This window comes from Pezoporus occidentalis, unplaced genomic scaffold, assembly GCF_034315485.1.
Source record: "Pezoporus occidentalis ecotype Australia unplaced genomic scaffold, CSIRO_AGI_Poc_V1 ctg19, whole genome shotgun sequence".
In the NCBI taxonomy this organism is placed as follows: domain Eukaryota; kingdom Metazoa; phylum Chordata; class Aves; order Psittaciformes; family Psittacidae; genus Pezoporus; species Pezoporus occidentalis.
Genome location: NW_026913748.1, coordinates 6321877 through 6335668, shown reverse-complemented (window position 1 = coordinate 6335668; position 13792 = coordinate 6321877). Strand labels below are relative to the sequence as shown.

At 49.0% G+C, this 13792-nt stretch overlaps 1 protein-coding gene across 3 annotated transcripts in view; it reads left to right on the top strand.

Moving 5' to 3' along the window:
• LOC134162592 (sodium- and chloride-dependent GABA transporter 2) overlaps positions 1-13792 on the top strand; it is a 72824-nt gene that overhangs the window by 15915 nt on the left and 43117 nt on the right. For all 3 annotated transcript variants that reach the window (XM_062616581.1, XM_062616580.1, XM_062616583.1), the window contains exons 8-14: positions 7582-7685; positions 10472-10596; positions 10965-11077; positions 11223-11360; positions 11915-12017; positions 12734-12834; positions 13261-13431. In XM_062616581.1, the coding sequence (XP_062472565.1) occupies positions 7582-7685; positions 10472-10596; positions 10965-11077; positions 11223-11360; positions 11915-12017; positions 12734-12834; positions 13261-13431 (855 nt within the window). The remainder of the gene's footprint in view (positions 1-7581; positions 7686-10471; positions 10597-10964; positions 11078-11222; positions 11361-11914; positions 12018-12733; positions 12835-13260; positions 13432-13792) is intronic.

Genomic DNA, 13792 nt, shown 5'->3' with positions numbered 1-13792 from the left:
CATTTTACAGTGGCTGCTGCTCTCTTGCTCCCTTGGTTTGCCTCTGGACAGGAGGTGGGTAGGACAGAACGCTGTCTTGGTGGGAGGGTGTAGCAAAGCTTGGAAGGCTGGTGAGGACAGGTCTGTGCTTGCAGTGTTTGTGGCTCCATTTGTGCTGATGGAGTGCAAGGCACTTCTGAAATGAAATAATGTTTTCAAAAGGTGCTAAATTCACTTATGAAAAGTCCTGTTGTTACTGTGTCACCCAGGGGACTGAATTAAACCATTTCAGGCATGGCATGGTTTTGCTGGTACTAGCTGTGTCCTTATTAGGTCTGTCCTGGGAAACTTTCCCAATTACAGCCTGAGCTTTAGAAGCACAGCTTCCTTCCAGCCTGGAAAATGCTAATGCACTGGTGGAAAGGCAAAGTAACCCTTCAGTGTGAGAGGGTGGCTTATACTAGACTGGGGGAGGAAAACTTGCTCCTCCCTCCCCGACTCCATCATTCCCTGATGAATATTTTACTTCCCTGGGAGAAAAGCAGGGATCTGTAGCAGCAGTTACCTTCCTCCAGCATGCTTTAACCATCCTGCTGAACCAGGGAGCAAGGCTTGAGGTTTCACTTGTGTTTTCCCATCAGAGAGGGAAGGGTTAGTATCCCAAGCCCCACATGTGTGCTGTGCCCCCCTCTCTCTGTTCAGGGACAGTGTGAGTCCTGCCAGCCTGTCGAGGCCAAGTCGATTGTAATTGATTTGTGCTCAGAGGACGATGAGCTGTAACTGTTTATCCGCAATCCTGCACTGCCTGGAAAAGTGGGGAGATCCTTTAGTGCCTGGGAAGGGATCCTGGGAATTGAGACAAAATGTGAAAGATACCGTGCTTAGTGTAAACATTATGATAGGGCATCTCAAGGGGAGGTTTAACCAAAGGGCAAACAATGTGCAAGGGGACAAAATCAAATCTCTGTTAAAGTATATAAAAAAACTAGGTGAAAAGAAGGGATGAATTATTTAGCAGATTCTACCAAGGGAGCAGCAGCAGCTGAGATGTGATTAAGTGTCAGAATATCAGACTGTTGTGTGGAAATCATTGCTTTTCACCTGCCAAATGACCTTGGACAGAACTGGGAAATCCTGTCTACGAGAGCTCAGGATAACTGATTGATGGTGGTGGTCTATTCTGGCCATGAAATCCACAATGCCCTAAATCTTCCTGTACCTTCATCTGCTAAATCTATGAAATGCTTACCATTCAAATGGTAGATAAAATTCACATGGTAGGTAGATTAGACTATACAGATAAACCGTCCAAGTCTGAATGATGAAGTCCAGTTCTGCTCAAATACAAGCAGATAACAGCGAAACCACTAAAGTGATTATCTAATTTGAACCGTACATCCCCAACCTAAAAAATCCCAGAAAGCAATCCTGTAGTATGTTTTTTATTTGTATAGTATTTAATATTACCATGTTAGCATGATAGCCATTGCTAGCCCCAAATTTTCACCTCCCTCCTTGATTACATTTTCTGTGCTCCAGTAAGTTCATATTTATTTCGTAGACTGGGCTGTGTTTTAACCGAAAGGGGATCATAGAATCATAGAATAGTTAGGGTCGGAAAGGGCCTTAAGAAATCCTGGGGTTGTTCACCATTTCCAGTTTTGATCACTCCACCCTTTGCAGTTATCTTTGTGGCAATTTTATCAGTTGTTTATTCCAGTAGATAACCCTGGAGATTTATGGATGTGATTAAGGACAGGGATGAACAGTGTGACCCACTGGTGGGAAGCTGAAACAAGAGGAATTCAGACTAGAAATCAGGTTTAAGTGTAGGAAACCTGTAATTAGAAGAACTTTCTTCAGACACTGACACATTCTCCGTCACTTGATACTTTCCTACCATGACCATTTTAATAGATGTATTTAAAGAGAGGATGGATGGGCTTGATGAAGAAGTGCCGTCTGTGTGTTTTGGATTTGCTTCAAAGAGAAGAAATGTAACGGTCTCCTTTCACTCTGGTATCAAGTCTCAAGTGATTTTAGCTATGTTTCATTAGATTTAACGAGTGAGAATGGAGGAGTTAAATTCAGCAGCTCCTGAGGACCCAGCTCTGCCCAGACTGTGCCAGGATACCCTGCCTGGTTGTGTGCAGCTAAATTCAGAGCATTTACCTTCATCCAACCTCTGCTTCTGTTGTCCCTCCATCTCTCATCTGCACTGCTTTGCACATAACCTTTTCATTTTCTTTCATCCATTTCCCTGGTGGTTATTTCTTGGAGCAGTGTTTGCCGCTGCAGAGTCCCCACAGGTTCCTGCTTCCTGATGGATGTGGCAAGAAGGAGAAGCAAGAGTTGAAGGTGCCCCCAGCTCTTTGTGGGGCTGTGTGTTGTGCCTGTGACCAGGGAGGGAGGTGATGGGGCTCATGATTTTCACTGGAGCAGCTCTTGCTGCTGAGGCTGCACTGAGGACAAGCCCTTTGGGCCACCCTGGGGAGGATGGGAAGTACATGCATCTTGCAGGGCTCTGACCTGGTTAACCATGGGCCCCATAGCCACTCTGGGGAAGGGATCAGAGCCCCAGATCTTCTCCAAGTTCAAAACCCTCCTGCTGCTGCTCCACAGCCAGCAAGAGCTGCTGCTTCCCAGCAAGAGGGGAGGGCAGCAGTGGGCCTGCTAAATATTATTTGTTCCCCTTATTTATTATTTTCCCAGCAAGCCTTTAACTTGACCCTGTGTGCTCAGTCTGTGCTGTTGCCAGGCCCCTGCTTCCCCTTTCTGAAGGCAACCGTGTTTTCGTGCTGGAGTGTGACCTGCTGCGCCTATATGTGGATGTGTGTGCTGGCATGTTATGCTGGCCCCTCACACCCCGGTCCTAGAGAGGGTCTGTGAGCCCAGGCACCCCTGCCTGCCCTGCCTGGGGGGCAGAGGGCAAGTATGGGGCAGCAGGGAGGGAGAGCTTGCAGCTCCTACATCGTGCTGGAGGGGCTCAGGGTTAGCATCCTCTCCTCCACCATGCTGGAGCAATGCATCTGTGTGGGGTGAGCCACAGCTGTATTTACCTTGTGATGCTTACTTCTCCTCCCACACCTCTCACCAGCCCTGCTGGGTCTGATTTCAGTGCAGACATAGCAGGGAGGCATAAAGCCATCGTTCTGTCTGCCTGCAAGCAGCAGGGTAGGGAGGACCACAAAACCTGGCTTCCCAGGCAGCAAGGAGCATCCCTCCTCACATCCTGGGGCAGGCAGCTGTGCTCTTCAGGATGAACCAGAACCCTGTTTATTTTCTTGCGTATTTAAAGAAACTCCAGCAGTAGGATGCGTAAAACATCCACAGATTCCCCTGTGTGTGAAGGTTACATGAGGTCACTGCTCTTTGGCAGGGCATTGTGAGGGCCTGGAATATGGGCACAAGGAGATTAACCAGGGAGCAAAGCCCCTACTCCCAAGGAGCCCATGGATGTATTTTCTGAGCAGCTGGGGCTTGGGGTGGGAATGTGATGCTTGGCCAGTTGTAGGGTGGGCAGAAGGACTGAGAACTGCTTGTGGCAGTGATTCATTCTCTGCCTCTTCTCTCAGGAGGTAAATAAGGACAAGTGAAATCATTGGCCTGGCTTGTGCAGCACGGTGGTGGGCTCCTTGCAGCAGCTTGCACTGCTGTAGGATGCAGACTGGGTCTTTGGGCTGGGGCTCGCAGGCCAGTACGGAACGATGGAAAAAAGGCAATAATCAGGAAGTGATGCCCTGGGTGTTGTGAGTGTCTTGAGGTGAAACCCTGGCAATCAAGATCTCCCTTTTCAGGCTGGGCTGAAGCCATGTGTTTGTGTGGTGCAGCGGGTGGCTGGTGGGGTGTGCCAGCACCCCAGTCTGACTTGTGAGACGTGATGCTGAGAGTGAAAGAAACGCTGGTTGAACTGCATCTTGATACTTGGGTGATTTTGACTCTACTTTGCTTTACACTAGCTGTGGCTCTCCACGCAGCATGTACCCACTCTGTGCTGTATCATCTTTCCTTGTTGATGGGGACAGTTTAGCGCTTCTCAACATGGCACCTGTGTTTGATGTACGGCATACACCGGGGTTCAATAACGTTTTGCTCAAATATGGCCTTTATTGTTACTTGAAAGTGCTCTGGGATCTTCCTAAGGAAGGATCTGTTTCAGTACAGGGAGCTATTAAATTCTAGTACATGTAATAAAGTGAATATTGCTGAGAAAATTAAGGGGCGCAGGAATATGTCCTCTTATAGGCCATAACCATCTCGGATAACTGCAGCTCAGGTGTGAAGGCTTTGACTAAAAGCAGAGAGTAGGCGGTTATTACAAACTGGTGTAAACAACATGTTCAAGGAAATTGAATTATGAATTAAATATACCGGGTGGCTTAGAGAACTGCAGACAGCAATCAAATCAAAATACCCCTGCTGCCAACGTGCCAGCAAAATCTGAACAGGATAAGCTTTACCAGTCTCTTTGGGGGCGGTGGCTAAAGAACAGCGGCACACTTTTATCTGCAGGGGAAAGAGAGCGCTGCCTGACCCCAGAAAGCCTCTTTAGTCAGAGTGGGAATATTAAAATAGTGAGAGGCTGTTGATCAGCAGCACAGGAGGGAAAGGGGGAGTCTTGGAAAGGCTGAAAACCCATTTCACTGAGTCACTGCACAGAGAGAAATGAGCACAGGCAGCAGGTGGGAGGGAAAGGTTTTGGTTGCTGCTTTCCAGAGTGGTCTGTGTAGCCCCTGTGAGCCCATGGAGCCAATGGGCAGTGCTTCTTATGAGAGGCTCAAGGATGAGGCTGGACCACAGACAGACTGAGGCTCCTTCCAACCCCAGTGATCCTGGAGTCCTGGGATGGGCTGCCACTGGTGGGCCAGGAGCACTCTCAGCATCAGTTGTTGCAGTCCATTGGCCCTAAGCAGTTTGGGAACTGCCCGGGGCGGGGGGGGGGGGGGGTTGGCAAGTGGCAAGGATGCAAAGGTGGCTTGGTCTTTTGCCCAAGAGCTGCAGTAACCTTTTAAAATGGGAAATAAAGTGCATGCAGCATAACTGGTGCTTACAGTTATGCTGACTAAATACGATCATAAGCTCTGCAAGCCAGGTTTAGCTTTATTTACAGCTGCAGTCACAGGCTGCCTTGCTTCAAAGGGAGTATACGCAAAGGTGGGTCCTGTAATCCCTGAGGTGTCAACACTTTGGGGTGATTTCCCACACAGGCCAGTGTGCACCCAACGGTGTTGTGTTGGGCAGGGCAGGCAGTGGAGAGGGGAGCCCACAGACCCCACGCAGGTCTCTGCTATACAGTCAAGGGTATCACTGGGCTTTAGAAATGACCCACTTCATGAGATACAAGAGCTATTGAACCTTGGTGTCTTGATATTTGGCTTCTACTATGGCTGGAAAAGCATTCATTCTTTTCCTGCCCCTGATCTCTTGGTTGTGTGATTTATCTGATATTTAGCACTGGTTGAGTCTTTCTTCCCATAGCTTTATGCCCAGCGGAGATGCTGAATTCCTGCCTTTTTCCTGTTTCCTGGATGTTGTGAAATTCATAGGTAGTTGGTATCCTTAAGGTTAAATCTGGTTGAAAATTGTCCACTAGGTCCAGTGTTATGGCAAGGATAACGTTTTGATGGCAAAAGTCTTATCTTCACAAGTTGAACTTTAAGGGCTCCAAAATGCATGAGCAGATGTTATTTGAGGTTGAATTTGATGAAAAACCAAAGCTCTAGCAATGAACAGGAAAATGAAAAGTAAACCTAGGAAAACATTTCACCCCAATCTGCGCAAAAATGCTTAAATTATTGATGCAAAGGTGTCAATGGGTCCAGCGCCTTGTTGTGCCTACAAAATAGCTGAAAAATGAAGCCTATGCCCTTACTGCCCCCAAGCACAGCGATGCTTTAGGAATCAATTATAAAAAGGGCTTTGATTATGGTTTTTTTCCTAATATTTTTGAAATGCAAAAATGAACAAAAATGCAAAAATAAACCCATCTCCCCATGCAGCTCCTCCAGAGAGAATAAAGTACACTTAAGTTAATTACTTTTATAATGTCCTAATGCCTCAAACTAGCTGTCCCAGTCCCACCTCATCATCTATCCCTTTTTATGCTACAAATCAGAGATTTGATCTGACTCCCTGTGAAATCGTGAGCAGAATTTCCATAGGCTGAAGAGAAGGTGGTGGGGCTGAAATTAGCCGAGTTGCTTGCAGGGCAGTCAGGGACAGCAATTTCACCCAATTGCCACACTGACTAGGGTGAGGATTCATTCTGTGTGGCTGTCACTTGAGCTAAAACCAGAATTTCCTCCAGAAAATCACAGCCAAGGGGATCGTAACATCCCTTTGTAAGGCCCATCAGCCTAGGAATTGCTCTTTGGTAAGTATGGAAGAGGAAGAGTAGAACCATACATTGGTGAGGGTGGCCTGAGCAGCCAGGGGTGCTTGTGCAGATGTTGTCCAGCTGCCCATTTCCTCAGGACATGAGGTCTTGGCTGACCGGTACGGTTGTGATTTGGAGTCATCAAACCCACTGTGGTCCTTTCCACTGACTTCTGTTCTTCTCAGAGGGCATCCTGAGGCAAGGTTGGTGTCTGTCCAAGGGCTCGCCAGCACTGCTACTCAGTGAGTAGCAGAGCCAAATTGAGACTTCTCTCATTGAAGTTGTCATTAAAGAAATTCTCTTCTGCTTTTCTTTCCTGACTAGCTTCTCTTTTGTCTCTAGAATTTGGCTACCCTTCAGCATCGGTTGAATCATCATCTTACCTCTATTTTATAAACCCCTTAGGAACAAAAGTCTTAGAAAGCAGAGGGTTTAATTAATAATCTTTGTCATTGCTTCATTCCTCACTGTTAGTTCCTGCTTTTGCTGCTCTCTGCAGAGGGCAGTGGCAGTGGTTGCATTGGTGACTGCACACAGCTGGGCTTTCAGATCAAATTTGGCATTGACAAATGTCAGCCTTGGAGCATGGGGATGTATTATTGACAGTGAGAGTGAAGCAGAGTTCAGAGGTGCCTCACGGGACTAACAGCATTCTTGTAATGTTTTTAGGAGCTGTCTTTTGCAAACAGCTCTGTTTATTTCTAGTACTCCTCTCCTCCTCCCCAGTTAACTTTCTTTTAAGTTTGGGGACCTTTAAATTAGGTCTTGGAGAGAAGGGGCACTACAAGAAGCTGTATGGACCCATGGCACCCAGCGGAAGACGCTTGCCCAAATCAAGCTCCTTTCCTCTGCTAGCAGACAGCTCCTTTGTCTCTCAAGGGGAAGCATTCATCTGGTCTTTTGCTGCCATGAGGCACAGTGCTCTGCATATCTGTCCAAGGAAGAAAGAGATGATGATGAAGAGCTCTGTGTTTGCAAGGGTCCTGGTGCATCCCTTCCCTTTGGCACTCTTAGCACCTGCTGGGTGCTTCCCTGAGCACTGTAATTCCTGGCACTGTATAACCTGCCCCTGGAAAAGGCTTGTGTAAATGCTGCGTTTTGCTGACCTCCTCATCACTGGCCATTCTACTGGTTATGACAGCTCTGCCTCTTTGCATCCCTGCAGCGTCAGTGCTCTGCTCTGTGCTGGCCTTGTCTTCTCACCTGTGTTTGCGTCTCCCTTGCAGGTCTGGATGGACGCAGGCACTCAAATCTTCTTTTCGTATGCAATTTGTCTGGGATGCCTGACAGCTCTGGGCAGCTATAACAAATACCATAACAACTGCTACAGGTAACTGGAGCATGGCTCTGCTGCCTAGAGCCTTCCCCTCCCTGAACATCAGTGTACACAGCCTGGTGAACTGCTGGAGGCTACTGGCCTTGTGAAGTGCTCTGTTTTCTGCTTCTACTCAAGGCATAAGAAAACTTTTTCTTTCTCTCTCCTTTCTACCCAAGGGAACATTCTGTCCATGCCATGGATGACAATTTCCCTCTTCCACACCTTCTGAGACCCAGCAAAGTCAGATTCTCTTCACTAGCTTTGTGACCCCAGCCCACACCACAACCTCCCCTATTATGCAGTGCATGAGTAGCCATAGGAGAAGCAGAGCTGTGAGATCTAATGGCTCTAGATCCTTTCACCTTGTGATTTATCCTTCCTAGGTTCATTTCAACCTAATGTCTTGCACAGCTGTGAGTGCTCTGGGTTCCTGTGTGCTATCTATGGCCTACATGTGAGTCTGAAAATAGGAGTTCTGTTTCTTGTGTACTCTCTCTGTGCTGGAGTGCCCTTGATCAGAGATGGGCTAGGTTGCCAGGTAGAATCAGGCTGTCAAGTTGAAGTGGGCAGGTGAAAATAAACTCATTTTGCTGTAGATGCATCCAGCATCTGGAGCTGCATCCCCTGGGGTAAAAGGCTAGTGTGAGTGGAAGAGGTCACCTCTGGGTAAAACTACCTACCTCCCTTCCCACCCTTTCTCTACTGACTGTTGCTACTGACACTGGGTTCTCCTCCTAACTTTTAAATTTGAAACTGTGGTTGTTGCCATGGAAGGTCCAGGCAGACCACTGGCTACATGGTCTTTGCTTGGTGTCTTCACCTTAGAAGTTCACTCCTGTTGTAGGGAAGCCTCTTCGACAGTGGTTGGGCTGGGACTCTTCTTCCTTTTCATGTCCCTTCTCCCAGATGCAATTTTAAGAGAAAAAAGTTGTAGGAAAAGAAGAAATAATGGATGTGCCTCCATGCAGCAATGGCCTATTGGATGTTCTAGAGCACTAGACCTTTTCGTATCCAGTCTACATGTGTAGCACGGAGATGATGACGGGCTCCTTAGCAGCAAGACTGTAAAGAGGTTCTATAACTGCAGCTGGGAGATCCTATAGAAGAGGGAGAGATATCTGATCACACACAGACCCTTTATGCTGTTTGGCTTTGCTAGGGAATTTATTATTAATTTTGGTGTTAAACCTCCACCAGCTTGTTCCCAGGCATGGGTCCAGCTCTAATGAGTTGGTCTTGTGCTCTGCAGCCTTGGTTTGCATAGGAAGACATGACCAAGTTTTAACAGGACAAAGGGACACCAGCATGGTGCCCCACTCACCCCAGGCCAGATGTAGCCTTTGGTGACCAGGAAGAGAAAAGGATGTGTGCAGGAGGGGCTGTTGTTTGTATGGCAGCAGTCCATGATGGCACCAAATAGCACAGACTGTTTCTCTCTTTCTGGGACAGTAGGAGCTCCCTGGATTACTTTCAGGTGAAAATCTGAATAGACCAATTTGCTCTGGCCTCTCCCTGTGTGTTACCCTCCATCACAACAGCCCACCTGCCAGGTGACTGGAGAGCACCTTCCAGCACATGCCTTTCCAAGGAGGGTTTGTCCTGTCATGCATACATCAGGGAAAAGAGGGGGAAACACCAGGAAGGAAAAACTATTTGAAATAAATGGGAATTTGCATAAAATGGCTAAGGATATAATTTGAGTGGAGAGCAGACAGTTTATAGCCACCTGAGAAATGAGGCTCTGACACAGGCTTCCCTTTGGGTAAGCTGAGCTTGATAGAGCATGACTTTCTTTACCAGCCGGGAGATGCATGGGGACTTGCATCCCCCATCCCCATCAGTCTCTCCTGCCTTAGAAACCAAGCGCAAAGGCAGAGCAATGTTGTTAGGTGCTGCGCAGCAGCCCTGGACAATGCAAAGAGCTGTACTTAGGAAGGAATAATGTGAATTTGTATGGCGTAGAGGCTCTGTGTGAACTGCACTGTCTCTCTAGAAATGGTTGCAGACCATGAACAGATCTGGTTAACATGCAGGGAGGAGCATGAAGCCCCAGAAATTCTCAGTGCCTAAAGACTGGCATGGAAAATCACACTGGATTTGCAGCGTAGCATTTAATAAAATCAGAGCAGGCCATGAAATGCCGGGAGGGGTGTGTTCAGTTTGGTTCAAAACGTCTCAAAAAGATGCTGCAAATGTTATTGTTGTCCCCAGGGTTGCAGTCGCAAGAGGACTAGGGAGACTGGAGCGTGAAAAGGAATTGGATAGATAAGAGATGTTTAGTTTAAAGAGTAGATGGATGAGAGCGAGATGAAAACAAAGACAAAAGGGAATAGATCAGAGAAAATACATTGGATGTCTCTATTAATCTTTTTCTCATAATGCAAGGACCAGGAAATATATAGAAGTGTTGAGAACCAAGAAGATTGTAACTAGTCTGAGAAATCTATTAAGGAAAAAGCATGTCCCCTTTGCAGACAAGCATAATCTCTGGTACTCCGCTACAGGAGAGAGGAGAAAGAAAAGCATCAGGCATGTAGATGTGTAGCATGATTATTTCATGACCCAGAAGTTTAGGTGAGGAATGCACCTTTATGCTGTCCTTGGAGAAGGTTTTCCTTGGGGTTCCTGCTGTGTTGCCCACCCTGGGGCAGCTCCTGGTGCTGAGCTGAGCTGTGGGGATGCTGGGAGAGAGGCCCTGCTGTGGGCACAGTGGCTGGGTGCTGCCCTGGGGGGGCTGCCATGGGGTGTGGGTCATACCTGCGCCTTTACCTGTCTGATGCTGTGCCTTGTCTTCCTAGGGACTGCGTGGCCCTCTGCTTCCTCAACAGTGGCACCAGCTTTGTGGCCGGCTTTGCCATCTTCTCCATCCTGGGCTTCATGGCAGGGGAGCAAGGTGTGCCCATTGCTGAGGTGGCTGAGTCAGGTGAGTGGGGACCATGCTTTGATGGGGCTGTGGGGTGCTGCCACTTGACACCCCAGTGACAGGGGCATGCCTGCAGGGTTCCCATCCTGGGAGGCAGCTCTGCTCTCTGCTTCCAAAAATCAGGGAGAAGTGAATGCACAGTCATTGCAATGGCTGTGGCTTGAGGTTAATATAAGCTGGGTTAGGGTCAGGCAGCTTCTGTCTCTTGGTGGGGTTGTGAGGTGCCTGCATGGCATGTGCCCAGGCTTGTGCTGTGCTCAGAGGCTTTCCCTGGCTCCCAGCCCTTGCCGCAGTGATTCAGCCAGAGCTTGCTGTGTCCCCTGTCCCTCCCTTCCCACTGGGCTCCTCCATCTCCCTTTTCCCTGCAGGGCCTGGCTTGGCATTCATCGCCTACCCTCGGGCTGTGGTCATGCTGCCCTTCTCTCCACTCTGGGCGTGCTTCTTCTTCCTGATGGTTGTTTTGCTGGGACTGGACAGCCAGGTAAAGGCACAGGTGGAGGGCAATTCCCTGCCAGACAGAAGCCACTATCTCTTCAGGACAGGCTTGAGCTTGGCAGAGGAAGGGCAGTGGGGCTGGGGAGCCAGTCAGGATGGGCTGATGGAGGTGAGATCTTTGCTCTTTGCAGTTTGTCTGTGTGGAGAGCCTCGTCACAGCTCTCGTGGACATGTACCCCACCATCTTCCGCAAGAAGAACCGCCGTGAGACCCTCATCCTGATGGTCTCCGTCCTCTCCTATCTGGTCGGGTTGGTGATGCTCACAGAGGTATGTTGGGCTCAGACCCACTGTGCGGTGCTTGCTAGGCCTGGGTGCCCCCAGTAGAGTGGCAGCACTCAGTGGGTGGTGGGGTCATGCTGGGGCCAAGAGCTTGGTTGTGAGGCCCATCCTGCTGCATAATGTCAGGAGAAGGCTGCCAGTTCTTCCCTGTGGAGTTCGCATTTTCCCTTCCAGTCATCACCCCTTATGCCAGCCACAGTCCTGACACTTCTCCAGCTAAGACTGACAATTGGAGCTCTGTGCAGCCCATGTTTTGGTTATAGATTTATCTTCACACAAGCCAAACCTGCCCTGGAATGAAGGGTTGCAGAGACTCCTGAGAGCAGGGCAGCTGCATGTCTCCATCAGTCCTTAAGCACAAGGGACATGGCCTTTGCTGTTGGCTAAAAGCCCACAGCAGAGAGAGGAAGGTGCCTCCAGCTCTGGGGAAGATGCTGAGTTTGTTTCCTGCTGTTGCTGGAGCTCTTTTGCCTGTGCCTGATTCCTCTCCCTTCTCTCCTTCCCTCCTTCTCTCACCTGGCTGCCCACTTGGCCCTTCCCAGGGTGGGATGTATGTCTTCCAGCTCTTTGATTACTATGCTGCCAGTGGCATGTGCCTGCTCTTTGTGGCCATCTTCGAGACTCTCTGCATCGCCTGGGTCTATGGTGAGTATCAACTACGGGGTGTCCCCAGCTCTCATCTCTCAGGCTCTGATCGGTTCATCCTCACAATGCCGGTCTCTCGCTCATCTTGGCAATTGCTTCATAGTGCAAGGCAGACCTCTAAACCCTTGCTTTGATGTCCCTGGACTCAGCTGGTGGGGGCTTCCTCACATCAATGCCCTGGGGAATCTACTTGGCAGATATCCCCACTGTGTTCCTACATGTCCCTGCTTTTAAGGCCCTCCTTTCTTGAGGACTTGGAGCTGTCTGGGGAAACTTTTCCCAGCCTGTGTATATAGGAGTCTGAGACAGTCAAACGTTTTTAAGTGCTCTCTGTCAGCCTTAACATTCACAAGGGATGGGTAAACCCTGGGTTCAGGTCCCAGACTGGGAGATCATAGAATCATAAAATCAACAAGAATGGAAAATACCTTTAAGGTCATCAAGAACAAACTTTACCCCACGACAGCCAACTCCAACACTAAACCATGTCACTAAGAGCTTGGTCCTGCTGACCTATTGGGCTGTTCTGGGGCAGGATGATGTTCCTCCAGGACGAAGACTGAAGCTGATCGCACTCCCGGCGAGGTCCCCAGCAGGGCTGTTGGCTATGAGGTACCGCCTCATCTTCCGGGGAGCACCCAAACAGTGGTGAAGCAGGACATCAGACATGTCCTCCTCCCTTGGTAGCAGCAAAGCCTCTTTCCTGTCTCCTTCAGGTGCTGAGCGTTTCTATGATAACATTGAAGATATGATCGGCTACCGGCCATGGCCTGTCATCAAATACTGCTGGCTTTTCATCACGCCGGCAGTCTGCATGGTGAGGGCCCGCAGGAAGACGAGCTATGGGAAGAACATGGGCAGAGCTGAGTGCCTCTGTGGTGTAGATACCCATACATATACGGAGAGATGTGAATATGTATACAGGGTTATGTGACTTGTACTATGGGAACCTCTTGTTCTGTGTGTGGCTTTGGTGGCCAGGTGTGGAGCTAAACAATGGGGAGAGGGGTCCACCTCAGTAGTGATAGAGGTGTTGGGGGGGGGAGCTTCTTGCTGCCATGCCCAGTGCTGCATATGGGGCTCTCCCAGCAAAGCTTGCTTGACTGGTGTCTCCTCTGTTGCTGTCCTGGGGAGCTCTTTGTTAGCATGGGGCTCTGTGCAGGCATGGGCTCACCAGGATCTCCCTTGGCTCATGGTGTTGATTTTCTTGCTCTTTTTCTCTTGGTCTCTTCTATCTCTCCAGGCAACTTTCCTGTTTTCTCTGATCAAATACACCCCACTGACCTACAACAAGAAGTATGTGTACCCATGGTGGGGAGACACCCTGGGCTGGCTGTTGGCCCTCTCCTCCATGGTGTGCATCCCTCTCTGGATAGTCTACAAGCTCTCCACCATCAAAGGCTCCCTCAGAGAGGTGAGGCTGGTGATCTGGGATCAGGGCATGGGCTCTGCTTCTGTGTTGAAGTCCAGACTTGCAGGGGAATAATCTATATGTGGCAGGTTAATTAGCAGGGAGTCTAGAATAAACCAATTTAATGAGTGCAATGCTATAACAGACTTGGTTTTTTAAGTTCTGCCTGGCTGAATGACTGCTCCAAGCTGGCCGTTGCCTCTTGGCACCCTTTGCTTATTGCTTCTGTCTCTTTGCAAGTACCATTAGGAAAATGTTCATTAGATGGAGAGGGTAAAGTTGATCTCCAGTGCCTTGAGTCAGCCTGGTGGCTGCCCTTGACTGAGGCTTGAGGACTTGCTCTGGGGAAGTTCCAGATCCCATG